Source organism: Danio rerio, chromosome 16 (assembly GCF_049306965.1).
Source record: "Danio rerio strain Tuebingen ecotype United States chromosome 16, GRCz12tu, whole genome shotgun sequence".
Classification (NCBI taxonomy): domain Eukaryota; kingdom Metazoa; phylum Chordata; class Actinopteri; order Cypriniformes; family Danionidae; genus Danio; species Danio rerio.
The window spans coordinates 13,462,748-13,481,221 of record NC_133191.1 but is presented as its reverse complement, the minus strand read 5'-3'; the positions used below and the strand labels follow the sequence as shown (position 1 = coordinate 13,481,221).

The 18,474-nt window shown below is 40.6% G+C and overlaps 1 protein-coding gene across 2 annotated transcripts in view; it reads left to right on the top strand.

The window, feature by feature from the left end:
* Positions 1 to 891: 891 nt before the first annotated feature.
* Positions 892 to 18,474, top strand: part of prkcg (protein kinase C, gamma) — a 101,444-nt gene continuing 83,861 nt past the window's right edge. For both annotated transcript variants that reach the window (XM_001921680.7, XM_073925933.1), the window contains exons 1-2: positions 892 to 2,823; positions 5,224 to 5,515. In XM_001921680.7, coding sequence (XP_001921715.1) covers positions 5,286 to 5,515 — 230 coding nt within the window. In that variant the 5' untranslated portion in view covers positions 892 to 2,823; positions 5,224 to 5,285. The remainder of the gene's footprint in view (positions 2,824 to 5,223; positions 5,516 to 18,474) is intronic.

Sequence of the window (18,474 nt, the reverse complement as noted above, 5' to 3'; positions counted from 1 at the left end):
TTGTTTAATTTAATTTAATTTAATTTAATTTAATTTTTATTTTTTATCGAGATTATTTGATTTTTAAATATATTATTTAGATTAAAACATCTTTTTTTTGGTGTGAACAACATTTTAATCATCTAAAGAATCTATTTTGTTTTTGCAATAAATAATTTAATTGCTAAACATTTTTATACATTTTAAAGGTTTCTTATGGAAGCATCAATGTCAGTAGAGATTCTTAATTTTTAAGAGTATTTACTATAATTATTATAGATTTTTTCCATATTTTATTTTCAACATAAGCTTATTGGGAATGTGTGCCCAGGGCTACATTTTTCGAGAACTGAGAAATATGTTCTTGCGGGTACATATGGCTGCTTTTTTGTGTAAAACAAACACTATGGAGCAGTACCACGTATCGTTTACCTCTGTATGGACTGCTTTTTGTGCTTGGTTTGCTTTTTAGCTCACCATAAACAGCAACAGAATTAGAACAAACATAGGCCCAATCCCTATTCTTCTCCTTAGCTCTTCCCCTAACCACTACCCATTGCTTTGCACATTCACGTGAAGGGGTAAGGGTTTCCTAATTCTCCTTAGCTTGAAGGCGTAGGGCTAAGAGGAAGGGCTAGATAGACATCGAAACTGAGATTTTTCTGGACCACACTTCCAGAATACACCATCTACAACGGCGGCATGGCTGCACACAGAAGTCAGGACATGCACAAATTAGTATTTTTTTGTCATTATTACGAATGCTTATGACAAGCAAGCACATGTTTTAATGTATTCATAACGACGTTCGTGTTTTACCATCATGCTTAAAAAACAGTAAAAAAAAAAACACTAAATTTCGCTATTTTTAATCAATAGTAATAACTCATCCATAGCAAGAACAAACATTCACATTTGTCACTCGATGACACTGGAATACCCTGTCAGAAAAGTCTATTGGCTAAGAATTACATATTTACAGAGTCTGGTATAATGTTAATGTGGTTTTTGTATAGATGAATATGCACAGTACAGTAACAATCTTATTGCCACGTTATCTCATTATGATAATATATTTTATGCCTTCAGTGATTTCTTGTAGATAAATACCAAAAAATAACAACTGGAATAACTACAGCAGTCGCCATTGTCGATTTTGCAATTGTAAATTTTGAAGCCTTTTCCCTTCACACTCTGTTTTAAGGGCCAAGAGAAAGGGGTAGGGGTACGAAAATAGAATTTGAATTGGGCTTTAGGGTCCGACTGAGGCAAATTACTGTTTCAGAATCCAGGTAAAATAAAATCCATAAAAGCAGCATGAAATTATGGTAAAACCACGCAACAGCAATGGCTTTTCTCTTATTTTTTAAAACACTATTGGTTGGGTTTAGGGAAGGTAGGGTCAGTCGATATCAAGCTGATATATTATGCACAGCAAGATGACTGGCATGTCTCACTGACACACGCGGACATTCAGATTGGCAGAAATGTACACAGCGACCTCTGGTGGATTTACAATAAAATGTCATGTATGAGAAAATATGTCCCTGTATTTGAGATTGTTAAATTTTAACACAGTGGTATTGTGAAAACAAAAGCTGCAAGCACATGTAGCCGAAGGTACATATTTCTCAGTTCTCAAAAATTCCCTCAATGAGCCTGGGTTATTTATTTTCCATGCATAAAATGTAATAAGTAATAATATAATCTGTATCTTCTGATCAATTTAGTGCATCCTTGTTAAACCAAAGCATCGATTTCTTAAAAAATCATTTAAGAGAGTTTTAGAAATCTCCAGGTTACACTTTATTTTAAGGTGTCTTAGAGAGTAATTAAGCACATTTAAGTATTGAGTGACTAAGTATTAATTAACAGCTTGTACTTACTGCAGATTAAGACTTAGAATTACACGGTTATTTTACATAACTACGCATAATTGGCTCTTTTCCCTATTGTAGGTACATGCACCACTGTTCAATGAAATCTGGCAGAATTCTACATGAACAAATCTGATTTCAGAAATGCGCTGTATAACTCTGTGTGCTTCTCTCTTCAGGAATACTGATCTTGCTGTCTCATTCTCTGTGGTTCACTGGAGCAGTCCGTGCAGGCCTCGGAGTCCAGCTGCCAAGACGCCCGTCTGCCCAAAAACCTTTTAATAGAGCGAGACTGGCAGAGATGCAGACTCAAGCTGATTATTGATCACTGATCAGTTCCCTCAGCTTTCAACACACTCCACTGAAGCAGAGGAGCGAGAGACCAACATCTCCTTCATTCTCTCTCTCTCTCTCTCTTTCTCTCTCTCTCTGTCCTCTTTCCTCATCATCTGTCTCTCTTTACTCTCCAGAGAGGGTTAACCCAGATTTCAAAAATGAATTGCTGCCTATTTCTCTTCATCTACTCCCTCCTTTTCCCTCTCTCTTTCACTCTCTCTCTTTCTCTCTCACTCTCTCTCTCTCTCTCACTTTCTCTCTCTCACTTCATGACATCCCCTCTTTCTGTTGGTAAAAACAGAATCAATCTTGGAAAGTGAAAATCGCCTCTTTTCTTCACCCCCTCTATCCTCTCCATTGGATGAAGGAATTTAGGACCGTTCACTCCTCCTTCTTCTGTCTTTCCTGGAAAGCAGCTGTTTCTTCCTTGCCTCCTTTGATTTCCTTTTTGGAGATTCTTTTTTTTTTCAGGTTTCCGCTTTGTAGATCCTGTGTTCTGTGAGGTTGCCACCTTTTTATTTTACTTTTTTATGAGCCAACGAATTGATTGAGGAGAATAACAAGAGTCTCTAAAAGAATTGAAAGAAGAGAGAGAGAGGTGTGGAAGAAGCTGGTACTGCCATATTTACAGGTATTTGCTGATTTGGATTTTCTTTCTTTTTTTCTTTTTTCTTTCTTTGTTTTTCATATGTGCAGCTGTTGTTGTCATCTGAGGATGTCCCGAGTCCTTCATGTTTCTGTTTTTGGGTCTCCAGGTCTGTTGCTTTCCTCTTTAATTAATGTGACAGTCATTTGTTCAGTGTCAAGTCTTGTTTGTTTGATCCTCTGTGTCATCATTCATTTCAGCTTTCTCGAAACAGTCTCTTTTATTAATGTGGGTCTGATCGATCCTAGTGCACTGCACTTCTGGCTGACCTCAAATAAGCTAAAAAATGGAGTCAGATCCATACAGAGATGCTCAGATGAATTGCTTTTTTATTGCTTTTTCATGTTGGATGTAATTTAAATTATGTTTTTATGTTCATGATCATATATTATGTCCTCCACCAATGACACTTGTTGTGAGCATCTAGCAGAAGTACACGGGTAAAGAGACTGGAACATTGACATACTAGAATGTTGCACAGCTCTCAGCCAATCAGATTCAAGTATCATAAAGATTTATTGTGTAAGTTTATGGATGGGTTGATGAGGTTGGGTGATGTGATTACAAATTCTGGAAAGAAATCCGGGTAAGGCATATATATGGATGGATGGATGGATGGATGGATGGATAGATGGATGGATAGATTTTTCCACGTTTTATTTTTTTATTTTACAAAATGAATTAAATTATTTATTTTCTGAGAATTCTACACACACTACCCCATAATGACAATGTGAAAAAAGATTTTTAGAAACTGTTGCAAATTTATTGAAAATGAAAAACCTGAAAAGTCACATGTACATAAGTAGTCACAGACTTTGCCGTGAAGCTCTAAATTGAGCTCAGGTACATTCTGTTTCCATTCATCATTATTGAGATGTTTCAGCAGCCTTATTGAAGTTCACGTTTGGTGAATTCAGGCATGATTTGAAAAGGCATACATTTTTCTGTATAAAGTCCCAAGGTTGACAGTCCATGTCAAAGCACAAGCCAAGCATGAAGACAAAGGAATTGTCTGTAGACCTCCAAGATAGCCTTGTGCCTGAGACAATCCTAGGGAAGGTTACAGAAAACTTTCTGCTGCTCTGAAAGTTCCAATGAGCACAGTGGCCATCATCCATAAGTAGAAAATGTTTAGAACCACCAGGACTCTTCCCAGAGCTGACCGGCCATCTAAGCTGAGGGATCAGGGTAGAAGGGCCTTAGTCAGGGAGGAGATCAATAACCTGATGGTCACTCTGTCTGAGCTCCAGCGTACTTCTGTGGGGTAAGGAGAACCTTACAGAAGGACAACCATCTGTACAGCAATCCACCAATCAGGGCTGTATGGTAGAGTGGCCAGATGAAAGCCACTTCCCACCTAGAGTTTGCCAAAAGGCATCTGAAGGACTCTCAGATCATAAGAAAAAAACCAGGTACCGCTCATCACCAGGCTAATACCATCCCTACAGTGAAGCATGGTGGTGGCAGCATCATGTTGTGGGGATGTTTTTCAGCAGCAGGAACTGGAAGACTAGTCAGGATAGAGGGAAAGATGATAGCAGCAATGTACAGAGACATCCTGAATGAAAACCTGCTTCAGAGTGCTCTTGATCTCAGACTGGGGCGATGGTTCATCTTCCAAGAGGACAATGACCCAAAGCACACTGCCAAAATATCAATGGAGTGGCTTCACAACATCTTTGTGAATGTCCTTGAGTGGCCCAGCCAGAGCCCAGATCTAAATCCTATTGAACATCTCTGGAGAGATCTGAAAATGGCATCCAACCTGATCCAACCTGGGCAAAAATTCTGAAAGACAGTTGTGCCAGCTTGTGGCATCATATTCAAAAAGACTTGAGGCTGTAATTGCTAACAAAGGTGCATCAACAAAGTATTAAGTAAAGGCTTGATTTTTCAGGTTTTTTATTTTTAATAAATTTGCAATTTAAAAAAATATTTTGTTCACATTGTCATTATGAGGTATTGTGTGTAGACTTTTCAGGAAGTTAATGGATTTAATCAATTTTGGAATAAGGCTATAACATAAAAATGTGGAAAAAGCGAAGTGCAATGAATACTTTCCAGATGCACTGTCTATGTGTGTGCGTGCATGCATATGTGTGTGTGTTTGAAGTAGGGCAGAAGGTACACTAATCGCTATGCGTTTTTTGAAGTCCCTGTGGAAGTTTCTCTTAGAGTGTGTATTAACCTCCATTTCACTCTGTTTCTCCTCCTCCTCCTGGGAATCTCTTCCTTTCATTTCCTGAACATCACAATCTGAACTGCCATCACATCACACTGAAATCCTTCCTCAGACTCACAGACTTGATCTGTGTTTTACCAGACACTTCCTTATTTATTCTCTCCCTTTCATAAATCCTATTGTTGCTCCTTCTCTTGCAGAAAGTGCTCGTCCCTCTGCTGCTCTTCTTCTTCAGGGTGTCCCGCTCAGTCCAGCCGGGATCATGTCCACACCGGTGTCTCCGTCTCCTTCTCTGTCTCCTCTGGCTCTATCGTCTCCGTCTCCGTCCTCGTCTCCCCTCCCGTCCCCTCTGTCTCCTCCACCCAGACTGCCAGTCTTCCAGAGGAAAGGAGCTCTCAAGCACAAAAGGGTGATTGAGGTGAAGGACCACCAGTTTACGGCCCGCTTCTTCAAGCAGCCCACCTTCTGCAGTCATTGCACCGATTTCATCTGGTACCTCACACCTTTATCACTTAAACAAGCAAAGGTCATTGTAAAGCCAAATTTGCATAATGTTGGTTCTAGAGTAGTATTCAGTTTCTGCTGTATTCAAATTGTATAGTAGATCAGATAGATCACGAGGTTTCACACTGCATGAATTTACTTGCCGGCAAGTCTGTCTGGTCCTCAAACTCATGTTTCACACCCAAACGCATGTGAGAAATGATAAGAAATTAACTCCTCTCTGAACTTCCTTCTGCCCTTTAAATTGCTCTCTCATTGGCTGTTGATCTAAAAGTCTTCCTCGAATATCCCACTGCCCTGTATCTTGCTCTCTCAATGACTGTAGATCTATAACTCCTCTTTGAATAATCCGCAGACCTGTTTCTTGCTCTCTCAATGTCTGTAGAGCTTTAACTTTACCCTGAATATCCCTAGCTCTGTATATTGCTCTCTCATTGGCTGTGGAGCTTTAACTCCTCTGTGAATATTTCACAGCCCTATACATGGGGTTGTTTAAATATTACATCTAAAATCGCGTAAAAAGTGCTAACAACGAGCTTAGAATCACCAAGAGGCGACACTTTGTTGCTATTTGGGAAACAGCCACTAGATGCTACTATGTGTTACAGGGTGGCCATTTTGGAATGAAAATTCCAGTAGAACGTTAGACAAAATGAATTAAAAAATGTACTTAAATATGAGTTAAAATGAGTACATTACCTTTGAAAAGTAACAATTTAAACAGACAATTTACAAAATGTCGACAAGACTAAGTTAAATATATCTGATATCTAAAATATCTGGTTTCATTATAAAAGCTTAACAAAATAACTTAATCACTGTTTTGTTTTCGTTTTATTCAAATTAGGATAAATCAAAAATGAGTATAGACAACAAAAACTACATTATCTGGTAGTAAAAAAAAAAAAAAAAAAATATATATATATATATATATATATATATATATATATATATATATATATATATATATATATTTATATATTTATATATATATATAGACTACTGATAATAATATGATAATAATAATTTAATATACTGGTAATATTATTTTGTAGTGTGTGCACATGTTTAAGACTTGAGTTAATAACATAGCCATGAAATTTAAAGAAATCGAAACATTCTTTTCACCCCAACGCAGTTTAATAGGGCACTTAAAGGCTAAAGAACGTAATTCTTATATTTGCTTTTTGCAGCCTAGGGTTATACTTCTCACCTGGTATTGCATCTTTTCTAAAACATATAGTATAGTGTAAAATATATTACTTAGTTTATTACTAAGAAAAGTAAAACAAAATTATATTTTAATTGAAGACATCACATAAGGTACACATACAGAACCGTCTATTTAGTATAGTGAATAGGCAAAGCTTAAAATCTGTGCTTAAGCTTCACCCAGCAGTCAAAAGCTGCTGGTGCACCATCTACCACCGCCGCAGGGGTAAGAACGGTGGCGAAGGGAACAAGTTAAAGTAGTGTGTGTATGTACTGTATATATACAACTTGCAGTAGCCTATGAAATCAATTTATGTGTCAGAATTCAATCATTTTGGAGAAAATATTTTTTTAATAAAAACTTTTAGTCTTTTTTTTTTTTTACAGACAACACTGGAGAACAATACTAAGTACTAATAGCCCCTTTCACATAGCCACACCAGAAATGACCTCTCCTGGTAGGAGTCAGGCTTTTGTTGATGGCTTCACTTTTATTTGAAGCTTTAACGTTAGCATATGTGCAGCTGAGTGTCGCCTCTTGGCGATTCTATGCTCTTCTTTGATTCTAGGTGCTTCTTTTTCGTCTATTGGTGCTAGGCGACTATCAATTGTTTTCTCAGAGGATGCGCCAAATTCAGATGGAGGGCAGGAAGTAAAATACTAAATGGGGGAAATAGAGGAATATCCGCACTTTTACCACATTTCAAAGGAGATATAAATTAAAAATAACCACATGTTAGGCATGATCCTTACATCATGAAGAAGACCAAATTTTCCACTGAACTAAAATTTATTTGCCTGTCATCAATGCAGCGAATGATGTCGCATGAAAAATACTTTAGTAAATACTATAGTGTTTGGAAGCATATGCTTTACATATTTACTTAAATTACAATGTTGCAGCAATTATATTGTTACTGTGGTACAAAACAACTGTAGTAATAAACAAATTATTCAGTAGGCTTTAGTTTTCTATACCATAATGATACACCATCACAATGCACCACAGTTTACACCAGTGGTCACCAAACTTGTTCCAGGAGGGCCGGTGTCCTGCAGATTTTAGCTCCAACCCTAATCAAACACACCTGAACAATCTAATCAAGGTCTTACTAGGCATACTTAAAACAACCAAGCAGGTGTGTTAAGGTAAGTTGGAGTTAAATCCTACAAGGACACCGGCCCTCCAGGACCGAGATTGGTGACCTCTGGTTTACACTAACGTTAAAGTATTTATTGCAGTTTACTATGCTACAGTATTCTGCAGCATTCATTAACAAAGAGGTGTACACGTTATGTACTTTACTATGTGGTTCAAAAACATGTTTATTATAAATTACTAGGGATGTAACGGTATCAGAATTTCACGGTACGGTAATACCTCGGTATGAATGTCACGGTACGGTATTTATTGAATCATTTACAGTAAAAAACAAAACTTATGAAAATACTCCAAAAAAGTGCCAAAAGTGTCAATGACATACAAATTAGCCATGTATCTGTAAGCTTTGAAACAGGAACTTCAATTTTAATAACAAAAAAATATTAAACCATGTAAAAAAAAAATAAAGTTTTTAATTTAGTATTGTTGAAAACTCATCACATTCAACATTTAATCACTCACTAACTTAGATAGAGATGGGTTTAAAGGAAAATTATCATATAAATATAATCTGGTAAAAGCTGGTATCTCTGGGCATTTACAATGTCCTCTGCAACAGAAAAAAAACCCTCTCATTTGGGACTGAGGTTTCTGGGACAAGAGAGATATGACTTGGCCCAGGTTGACAGCAGTGGGTAACGTTGTGCATTGCCTTTCCCCCACTTGAGAGGACAAACCATGGGTAAGATAGAGATCTCATGTCAGCATCAATCTGAACAGTGTGCTGACAACACCACTATTCAGTACGCGCGCGACAACACAGCTGATAAGAACTCGCGAGACAACACAGCTGATAAGAACTCGCGCGACAAAACAGCTGATAAGAACTCGCGCGACAACACAGCTGATAAGAACTCGCGCGACAACACCGCTATTCAGTATACGCGCGACAACACAGCTGATAAGAACTCGTGCGACAACACCGCTATTCAGTACGCGCGCGACAACACCGCTATTCAGTACGCGCGCGACAACACAGCTGATAAGAACTTGCGCGACAACACCGCTATTCAGTACGCGCGCGACAACACAGCTGATAAGAACTCGCGCGACAATACCGCTATTCAGTACGCGCGCGACAACACCGCTATTCAGTACGCGCACGGCGACAACACCCGCTTTAGAGTTTTACAGCTCTTTTTCATCCCCGCTTCTAGCAGCACACTCCATTTCCGCATTACTGGATCTGTAGCAACAACAGACCGCAAGGGATGATGGTCAAGCATGGGCTGATGGGAATTGTAGTTTTCGCTACCTCCCGTTCGCTTCATTCGCCTGAGCAAATTTTCTCAGAAGACCTATAGTTTTACCGAGTCATGCGACTTCGGTAATATCGAAAAAAATTAATATTGCGGTATGACGGTATTTACAATACCGTTACATCCCTATAAATTACTATAGTTTTTTCCCCATGCGGATATTTTCCAGGCTTCACAAAATAACAGATGAAAGCATAAAAAAGTGTGGACGCATAGTCTACATTATTATTTATGTATTTTGTAAGGGGGGAAAGTGCTACACAATAGTAAGTGTTTAGTTTTGTTGCAGGGCTTGCTTTTTTTTTTGATCTTTTGATGAACATACCATCAACAAACATTCACTGCTGCTGTGCATCTCGATGTTCATGTTGCAGTTGTTTATTTTGCCGAAATGCCAGTAAAGACATGGATTATTGTAAAACAGAGATGTCATTGAAGCAATTATATAGCAGGGTATGTTTATATTCTTCTGGATTTCGTAAGTGTAGTGGTATTTGTATCTGATTTTTATATAACACATTAACCTATTTATACACATAGCTAGGCCTGTATATAATCTTTATTGGTGCTGTTAAATGAATTAACACGTTCAAAAAAGTTTGTACACATGGATGTATTGAAAAAATGTTTATTACATGCTGCCTTCCATTTTTCAGCCAGTTTCATGAACTTTCTCCCCTTTATGAGCTGGATGTCTATAAAAGCTATACAGCATATCTTAGTTTGGCCAATTTAAACAATTATACACAACATAAAACAGAAATTGTTTTGATAGCGGTTCCGATGTAGAAGAATTACTTCCTGCCCTCAATTTGAATACCGCACGTCATCAATGACATCAAGTTAAAACAACATATTCCTCATTGGCTGTATGATTAAACTCCTTCCCGAATTTTCTGCAGCCCTCGTATGTTGCTCTCTCATTGGCCGTAGATCTTTAACTCCTCCCCAAATATCCCTCTGATCTTTACATTGCTCTCTTATTGCTCTCTTATTGGTTGTATGCCTAAACTCCTTCCTGAACATCCTTGTGCTCTGTATCTTGCTCTCCTATTGGCTCTTATTTCTTGCCAAAATATTTTTTAGTCAGATTCCACACAGTAGGATTTTGATTGCTCCAGATATTAAGAATGTGAAATATCTGATGGGTGTCAGAGTGCATCAGTGTTTATCTCAGATTGAGTCTTTGAAGACTCACACTGCGAGACTGTCACTCATCTGAGTGAACACCGGTTTGAATATTTGTTGACAATCTCACAAAACCTGTAGGTGAGAGAAAACTTTGAGTAAAACCACACAGTGTGAACTCAGCATAAAATCAACTGTGGGTAAATTTTGCTCATGACCACTGCTTCGATATGGTGATGCATTGTATTTTTTGACTGTCTAAAGCTGCTATATCAGGCAGAATTGTTCTCTTTGTTTAACCATTCCATCTTACTGATCCAGGCCAGTCAGCACGGATTCACTTTAATTTTCCATAGAAGCGATAACTTTTTGCAACTATTTGGAATGCAACACAAATGTGCAGTCATTGCTTTGTTAAAGCTAGTGTAATGAAATCAGCAATATGAACAATTATTAGATATTTCAGTTTTTAAAATAACAGAAAAAAAGAAATAAGAGTGTTTCTGCATAGCTGGACATGAAGAAACTGTCAGTCAGGCAACAGAATGGTGACGTCAGTGAATGCTTTTTGGTCAGATAACTTTTTACAAATGTGCCGCACTCATGTAGAAATATAACTGAAACCACATCTGACTGTTCTTAGAACAATTCAACACAAAAGGGGCTTTAATGTCCAGAGTTGTGATTATTTTCAGTGATAAATTATTATGCTGAGCTTAATCAGAACACAACATTCACCCAATGACTTCAACCCACAATCAGAATCACCATCAGTCATGGCATTTAGTGTCTCTAATACCTGTTTGGCATCCATAAATCAGCTTCCTTTATTCACTGTGACTAAAATTGATAACCAGATAATTTCAGTAGATAAAAAGGCATTGACAACATGGAACACCGAAACATCCTAAACAAAAATAAAGGCACTAAATAGATCTGCAGGTGAAACTGTGAAATTATAGGTGTAAATGCCCTGTTTTTATTCTGGTAACATCTAAACAAGAAGGTTGTGAATATATCAAAATTGAAGATATAGTTCACCCAAAAATTTGTTTAAAAATTTGTTCTCCAATTATTTACACTCAAGTGGTTCTAAATAATTATTAATATATTTTTTTCTGTTAATTATAAAACAAAATATTCTGATGAAAGGTGATGCGGTGGTGCAGTGGGTAGCATGTTTGCCTCACAGGAAGAAGGTCGCTGGTTCGAGCCTCGGCTGGGTCAGTTGACATTTCTGTGTGGAGTTTGCATGTTCTCTCCGTGTTCGCATGGGTTTCTTCCGGGTGCTCCGGTTTCCCCCACAAGTCCAAAGATGTGGTGTAGGTATATCGGGTGAGCTAAATTGTCCTTAGTGAATGTGTGTGAATAAGTGTGTATAGATGTTTCCCAGTGATGGGTTGCTGCTTGAAGGGCATCCGCTGCGTGAAACATTTGCTGGATAAGCTGGCGGTTCATTCCGCTGTGGCCAACCTAGATAAATAAAGGGACTAAAGTGAAAAGAAAATGAATAAATGAATATTCTCAAGAATGTTAGGGAAAAAAAGAAGCCACTCTAGAAACATAAAATACCAACGATATCATTGGGTGGTTTTTCCTAAAATTCATCATTATAACTTTCCATAAACAGCATGAAAACCTAGATTTCGTCACTGGCAATTTTCAACCTTCACAGGTTTAGAATTTCCTTCTCACCTGTAACAAAACCTGCTGAAAACAGACCACTCTATGCAGGTGTGAAATGGGCTGTATGTATATATATATATATATATATATATATATATATATATATATATATATATATATATATATATATATATATATATATATATATATACATATATATATATATATATATATTTCACAGTGCCCCTGGAAAGTATTCACAGCGCTTCACTTTTTTCCACATTTTTTTATTTTACTTATGTTACAACCTTTTTCTAAAATGCATTAAATTCATTTAAGTCCTCAAAATTCCACACACAATACCCCTTAATGTCGAACTGAACAAAATATATATACTTTTAATTGTTGCAAATTTATTAAAAATATAAAACCTGAAAAATCACATATATACATAAGTACATAAGTATTCACAGCCTTTGATGTGAAGCTCTAAATTGAGCTTCAAGTACATTCTGCTTCCACTGATCATTCTTGAGATGTTTCAGCAGCTTAATTGGTGTTCACCTGTGGTAAATTCAGTTGATTGTACATGATTTGAAAAGTCATACACCTGTCTATATAAGGTCCCAGGGTTGACTATGCATGTCAATGCACAAACCAAGCATGAAGACAAAGGAAATAGAACTTGAACTTGAATTGTCTGTAGACCTCCAAGACAGGATTGTCTGGAGGAACAAGGCTGGGGAAGGTTACAGAAAAATTTCTGCTGCTCTGAAATTTCTAATGAGCACAGGGGCCTCCACCATCCGCAAGTGGAAGATGTTTGGAACCACTACTCTTCCTAGAGCTGACCGGCCATCTAAGCTATGTGATTGGGAGAGAAAGGCCTTTTTCAGGGAGGTGATCAATAACCCGTTGGTCACTCTGTCTGAACTCCAGCGTTCGTCTTTGGAGAGAGGGGAACCTTACAGAGGGACATCCATCTGGGCTGCAATCCACCAATCAGGCCTGTATGGTAGAGTGGTGAGACAGAGCCACTCCGTGCTTTAAATTTGCCAAAAGTCATCTGAAGGATTCTCAGACCATAAGAAACTAAATGCTCTGGTGTGATGAGACTAAAATTGAACTCTTTGGTGTGAATGCTAGGCATTACGTTTGGAGAAAACCAGTTACTATCACCAGGCTAATATCATCCCTACAGTGAAGCACAGTGGTGGCAGCATCATGCTGTGGGGATGTTTTTCAGCAGCAGATACTGGAAGACTAGTTAGGATAGAAGGAAAGATGAATGCAGCAATGTACAGAGACATCCTGAATGAAAACCTGCTTAGGAGTGCTTTTTACCTCAGACTAGGGTGATGGTTCATCTTCCAGCAGAACAATGATCCAAAGCACACCGCCAAAACATCAATGGAGTGGCTTCACAACTAATCTGTGAATGTCCTTGAGTGGCCCAGCTAGAGCCCAGACCTAAATCATTTTGAACATCTCTGGAGTGATCTGAAAATGGCTGTACACCTCTGCCTCCTATCCAACCTGATAGAGCTAGAGAGGTACTGCAAAGAGGAATTGGCAAAAATTCCTAAAGACAGGTTTGCCAAGCTTGTGGCATCATATTCAAAAAGACTTGAAGCTGTAGTTGATGCCAAATGTGCATCCACAAACTATTTAGCAAAGTCAGGTGAACTCCAATTAAGGTGCTGAAACATCTTAAGAACAATGAGTGAAAACAGAATGTACCTCGTACATACGTAGCTCAATTTAGAGCTTTACAGCAAAGGCTGTGAATACTTATGTACATGTGGTTTTTCAGTTTTTTTTTGTTTTTTTTTTTATAAATTTGCAACAATTTCAAAAAGTCTTTTGTTCACATTGTCATTATGGTGTATTGTGAATAGAATTTAGATGAAATACACTAATTTAATCCATTTTTAATTCATGTATCAATGATGCAACATAAAAAAATTAAGTATAACGATACAATTTTTAGTAGTGCAAATATGAATGTGCATCATGGCTAAAAAAAATTTTGTGCTGCCTCTGGGTTGTAGTTTGTTGGAGGCATTCTGTGTTTAACAAAAAAAATGAAATTACAAGAAGAGGATGAGTAAATGATGACATATTTTTGGATGAATAAAATAAAAGCCAATGACTGGAAGACTTGGATATTTTATTGAACACCTGTTATGTACATTTGAATGACAGATACGGGTTAATTTTACACCAAGGGGGTTCTAATGTTAACTCTTCTGCTGGACACATCAGTAATTTCACTCACCTTATACTGTTGTTGCTGCAAACCAATGCTTTTGAATCATTAACTTTTACACTGCACTGCGTTTATATATTGGTTGAATCCTAAAAATGCCCATTCATGTCATAACTCAGCCTCTGTGCAGAACTGACCTCGTCTTGTGTTTTATATTTCTAAGCCACTACAAGCTTGAATAAAATTATCCCAAAATAGGGTGACCAGACGTCCTGCTTTTTCTGGAACAGTCCCATATTTCATCTCTGTTTTCACATATATTATGAAAAAAATCGTGTTTGTCCCATATTTCACAATCACTGAGCACTGGTTGGCTTTTGTCACACGAAAATAGCTTAATCGATGATAGCCAATCATGTCATAGTTGATTTTGACAGATAAAATTACCATCCAGTCACATTTTCAAATTGATCAAGTTGCAGTTAGCGAAGACAGGAGCTGTGTCATCCAGGTTCAATTCCAGTGTCAGTCATTAACAGCACAAAAGTGGTGAATTCGGATGTAATTTATGCTGCATCCCAGTTTGCAAAATATCCATTTCAAAATAGGATTCAAAAATAGAATTATGTTTCAAATGATAGTATGTTAAAATTAATATTTCAGTACAAAGGTGCCAGGATGGCTTACTAATTCTGGTTGAAATTTAAAATGCAGATCTGGAATGTGTTTCCAAAAAACAACATAACTCATGGCTGGAACTATCATAGTACGATGCATTGTTTGAGAAAAATTGATGTAGTGATGAGTGTTTTCCAAAGCCGCTAGTTTCTCTGTTTCTCTGATAGTTTCTCTGTTGCAAATCTGTTGTTTGAACCAAGTTAGTTTTAACGTAAAAAGTCCATAACCATGCTCTAAACATGGTGGAATAACTACTTTAGAGAAAAAACCCTTAATGTTTTGTGCAAATTATAGTTTTACATGTACACATATTTAAAAAAATTCAATATTAGTTTTGGTAAAAACATGCACTCCTTTTCCATACTAATCGAAATATATGTAACCTTCACATATAGGGCCTATATATGTTTCTTTTACAAATATTATTGGGAATATTTCATATAAAATTACTAAGCTTTCGACTCTCAGCAACTAAACCCCTCGCTGCTGGAATCAGCTACCAGAAATGATCAGATGTGCTCCAACATTAGGCACGTTCAAATCAATACTGAAAACGTTCGAGGTTACAGAAGTAACCCTTTGTTCCCCGAGGAGGGGAACGGAAGTGCCATGAATGGGAGGATTCGGATCAGAAGCCGCTTATCTGGAGAGTATTGAACGGGCCAATGAATGAAATTAATTGGCAGCGTAAGCTTGCGCAGGTGTGCGACATCTGCAATTATCTCAGCATATAAGCACACCTGAAGCCAGCAGACGCCATCCTTTTAAGCTGAAGAGACTTTCAAACAGCTAAGGGACAGTCATTATGGCGACGGAATATGGCACTTCCGTTCCCCTCCTCGGGGAACGAAGGGTTACTTCTGTAACCTCGAACGTTCCCCTTCGGTTGGGGAACTTCAGTGCCATGAATGGGAGAATATGGAAAGCGCCATAATGACTGCACCTTACCAACACCCCCGATGAGGAGATAGTCAAGCAAGCGTGACGCACCCACATCATGGGGGGCGCGGTCCTCCAACGTGTCCCTGGCCCTAATTTATCCTACTTCAACAGAAGTTTTACGGATTTAGATATATTTTTTGGGAAGTCGTGAGCATCTAGACAATTCTAGGAAATACGACAGTACGTTGGGAAGCGTGCAATCCCGATAGGGAGGACGCTGCGGAGGCCATCCGTTACCCAAGGGGGGGATAGATGGCAGAATTTACCTATGGACTAGCCCTAAAAAGGGGGAGTACGCATAGCAAAGAGTGGTTAGCGGAGAGGGAAGACACGGGTCCGCCCAGGGGGGGGACTTAACCGTGGCGGAATAAGCATATGGGATCGCCTAGTGGGGATCACGCATAGCAGGCACCTATACCCAAAACGCGGGCTGACCAGCGGGCAGACCTACAACGTAGTGGGCCAGCAAGTGACTCCTCCGCTGAGTCAGTGCTGGGGGCCACGGAGGAATCTGCAGGGCTCACCTGACGGGGAACTTTACTGACAGATAAAAAAGGCGCACGTACCTCCGTGTTAGGGAGAATGGCGCAGCAAGCGTGTTTCAACACCCTACCGAGTTGTCTCCTCAATCACCAAAGGGTTACCTAATACCCTTGAGGAAACCGGCTCCACTCGCAGATTGTAAAACCTTGCAAATGTGTTGGGTGTCGCCCAGCCCGCAGCTCTACAGATGTCTGTTAGAGAGGCGCCGCGTGCACGCGCCCAAGAGGATGCAACGCTCCGAGTGGAGTGTGCACGTACACGGCTGACCTCGACTCGAATAAGCGAGTGAAATGGCATCCACAATCCAGTGGGATAATCTTTGTTTCGATACGGCACTTCCCTGCTGCCGACCGCCATAACAGACAAAGAGCTGCTCAGATGATCTAAAATTCTGAGTACGGTCCACATAAATGCGCAGAGCGCGAACTGGACAAAGTAAAGAAAGGGCTGGGTCTGCCTCCTCCGGGGGCAGCGCTTGCAGGTTCACTACCTGATCTCTAAAGGGGGTGGTAGGAACCTTGGGCACATAACCGGGGCGGGGTCTCAGGATAACGTGAGAGTAATCCGGCCCGAATTCCAGGCACGAGTCACTGACCGAAAATGCCTCCAGGTCCCCGACCCTCTTGATGGAGGCCAACGCAACCAGCAGAGCTGTCTTCAGGGACAGAAATCTTAGAGATACTGATTCGAGTGGCTCAAAGGGATCGGATCGCAGACTCGTGAGAACGAGGGCGAGATCCCAAGAGGGCATGAGAGGGGGGCGAGATGGATTAATTCGCCTAGCACCCCTAAGGAACTGGATGACCAGGTTATGCTTTCCCACGGTGCCGCCAGCTACCGCGCTATGATAAGCGGAGATGGCGGCCACGTAAACCTTGAGAGTGGAGGGCGACAGCCTGCTGTCCAACTTCTCTTGAAGGAAAGATAGCACAACACTAATCTGGCAATTTCGGGGGTCTTCTCTGCGAGAGACGCACCATTCAGTGAATAGACTCCACTTCAGGGCGTAGGCGCGCCTCGTGGAGGGGGCTCTAGCCTGAGTGATGGTATTAACCACCGCAGTCGGTAGGTTACCTAAGTCTTCCTCGCGTCTAGGGACCACACGTGGAGGTTCCAAAGATCGGGGCGAGGGTGCCAGATGGTGCCCTGTCCCTGAGAGAGTAGGTCCTCTCTCAAAGGGATCCGCCAGGGGAGGGCCGTCGCGAGGAGTGAGAGCTCTGATATCCAGGTCCGGTTGGGCCAAAGGGGCGCAACTAGCAGAACCTGTTCCTCGTCCTCCCTGACCTTGCACAGAAACTGCGCGAGCAGGCTCACTGGGGGAAACGCATACTTGCGCATGCCCCGAGGCCAGCTGTGGGCCAGTGCATCCGTGCCGAGAGAGCCCTCGGTCAAGGAAAAAAACAACTGGCAGTGAGCGTTCTCGGGGGAAGCAAACAGATCGATCTGGGCCTCCCCGAATCGCGCCCATATCAGCTGAACAGACTCGGGGTGGAGTCTCCATTCTCCAGGGCGTAACAGCTGTCGTGAGAGCGCATCGGCTGCACGATTGAGCGTGCCTGGGACGTGAATGGCGCGCAGCGATTTCAGCCGCGGGTGACTCCAGAGGAGCATGCGGTTGATATACGCCGCCGCCGCCGTACTGTCCGTCCTGACCAGCACGTGTTGCCGCTCCAGCACCGGTAAAAAGCGGTGGAGAGCGAGGAACACTGCCAACAGCTCTAGGCGATTGATATGCCAATGCAGCTGGGCACCCTTCCAGAGGCCCGCAGCCGCATGCCCGCGACACACGGCCCCCCAACCCGTGTTGGAAGCGTCTGTTGAAACAACAACATGGCTGGACGCCTGTCCTAGAGGCACACCGGCCTGTAGGAACGAGGGGTCGTTCCAAGGGCTGAGGGCGCGGCGACACAGCGCAGTAACCGAGACCCGGTGTGTGCCCGCGTGCCATGCGCGTCTGGGGACCCGATCGTGAAGCCAGTGCTGAAGTGGTCTCATATGGAGCAACCCGAGCGGCGTGACGGCGGCTGCGGATGCCATATGCCCCAGGAGCCTCTGAAAGAACTTCAGTGGGACCACTAGTTTGCTGTCGAGCTCCCTCAGACAGTTCAGCAACAGGCGAGCGCGTTCCTCGGAGAGGTGCGCTACCATGGTGATCGAGTCCAGCTCCATCCCGAGAAAAGAAATCCTC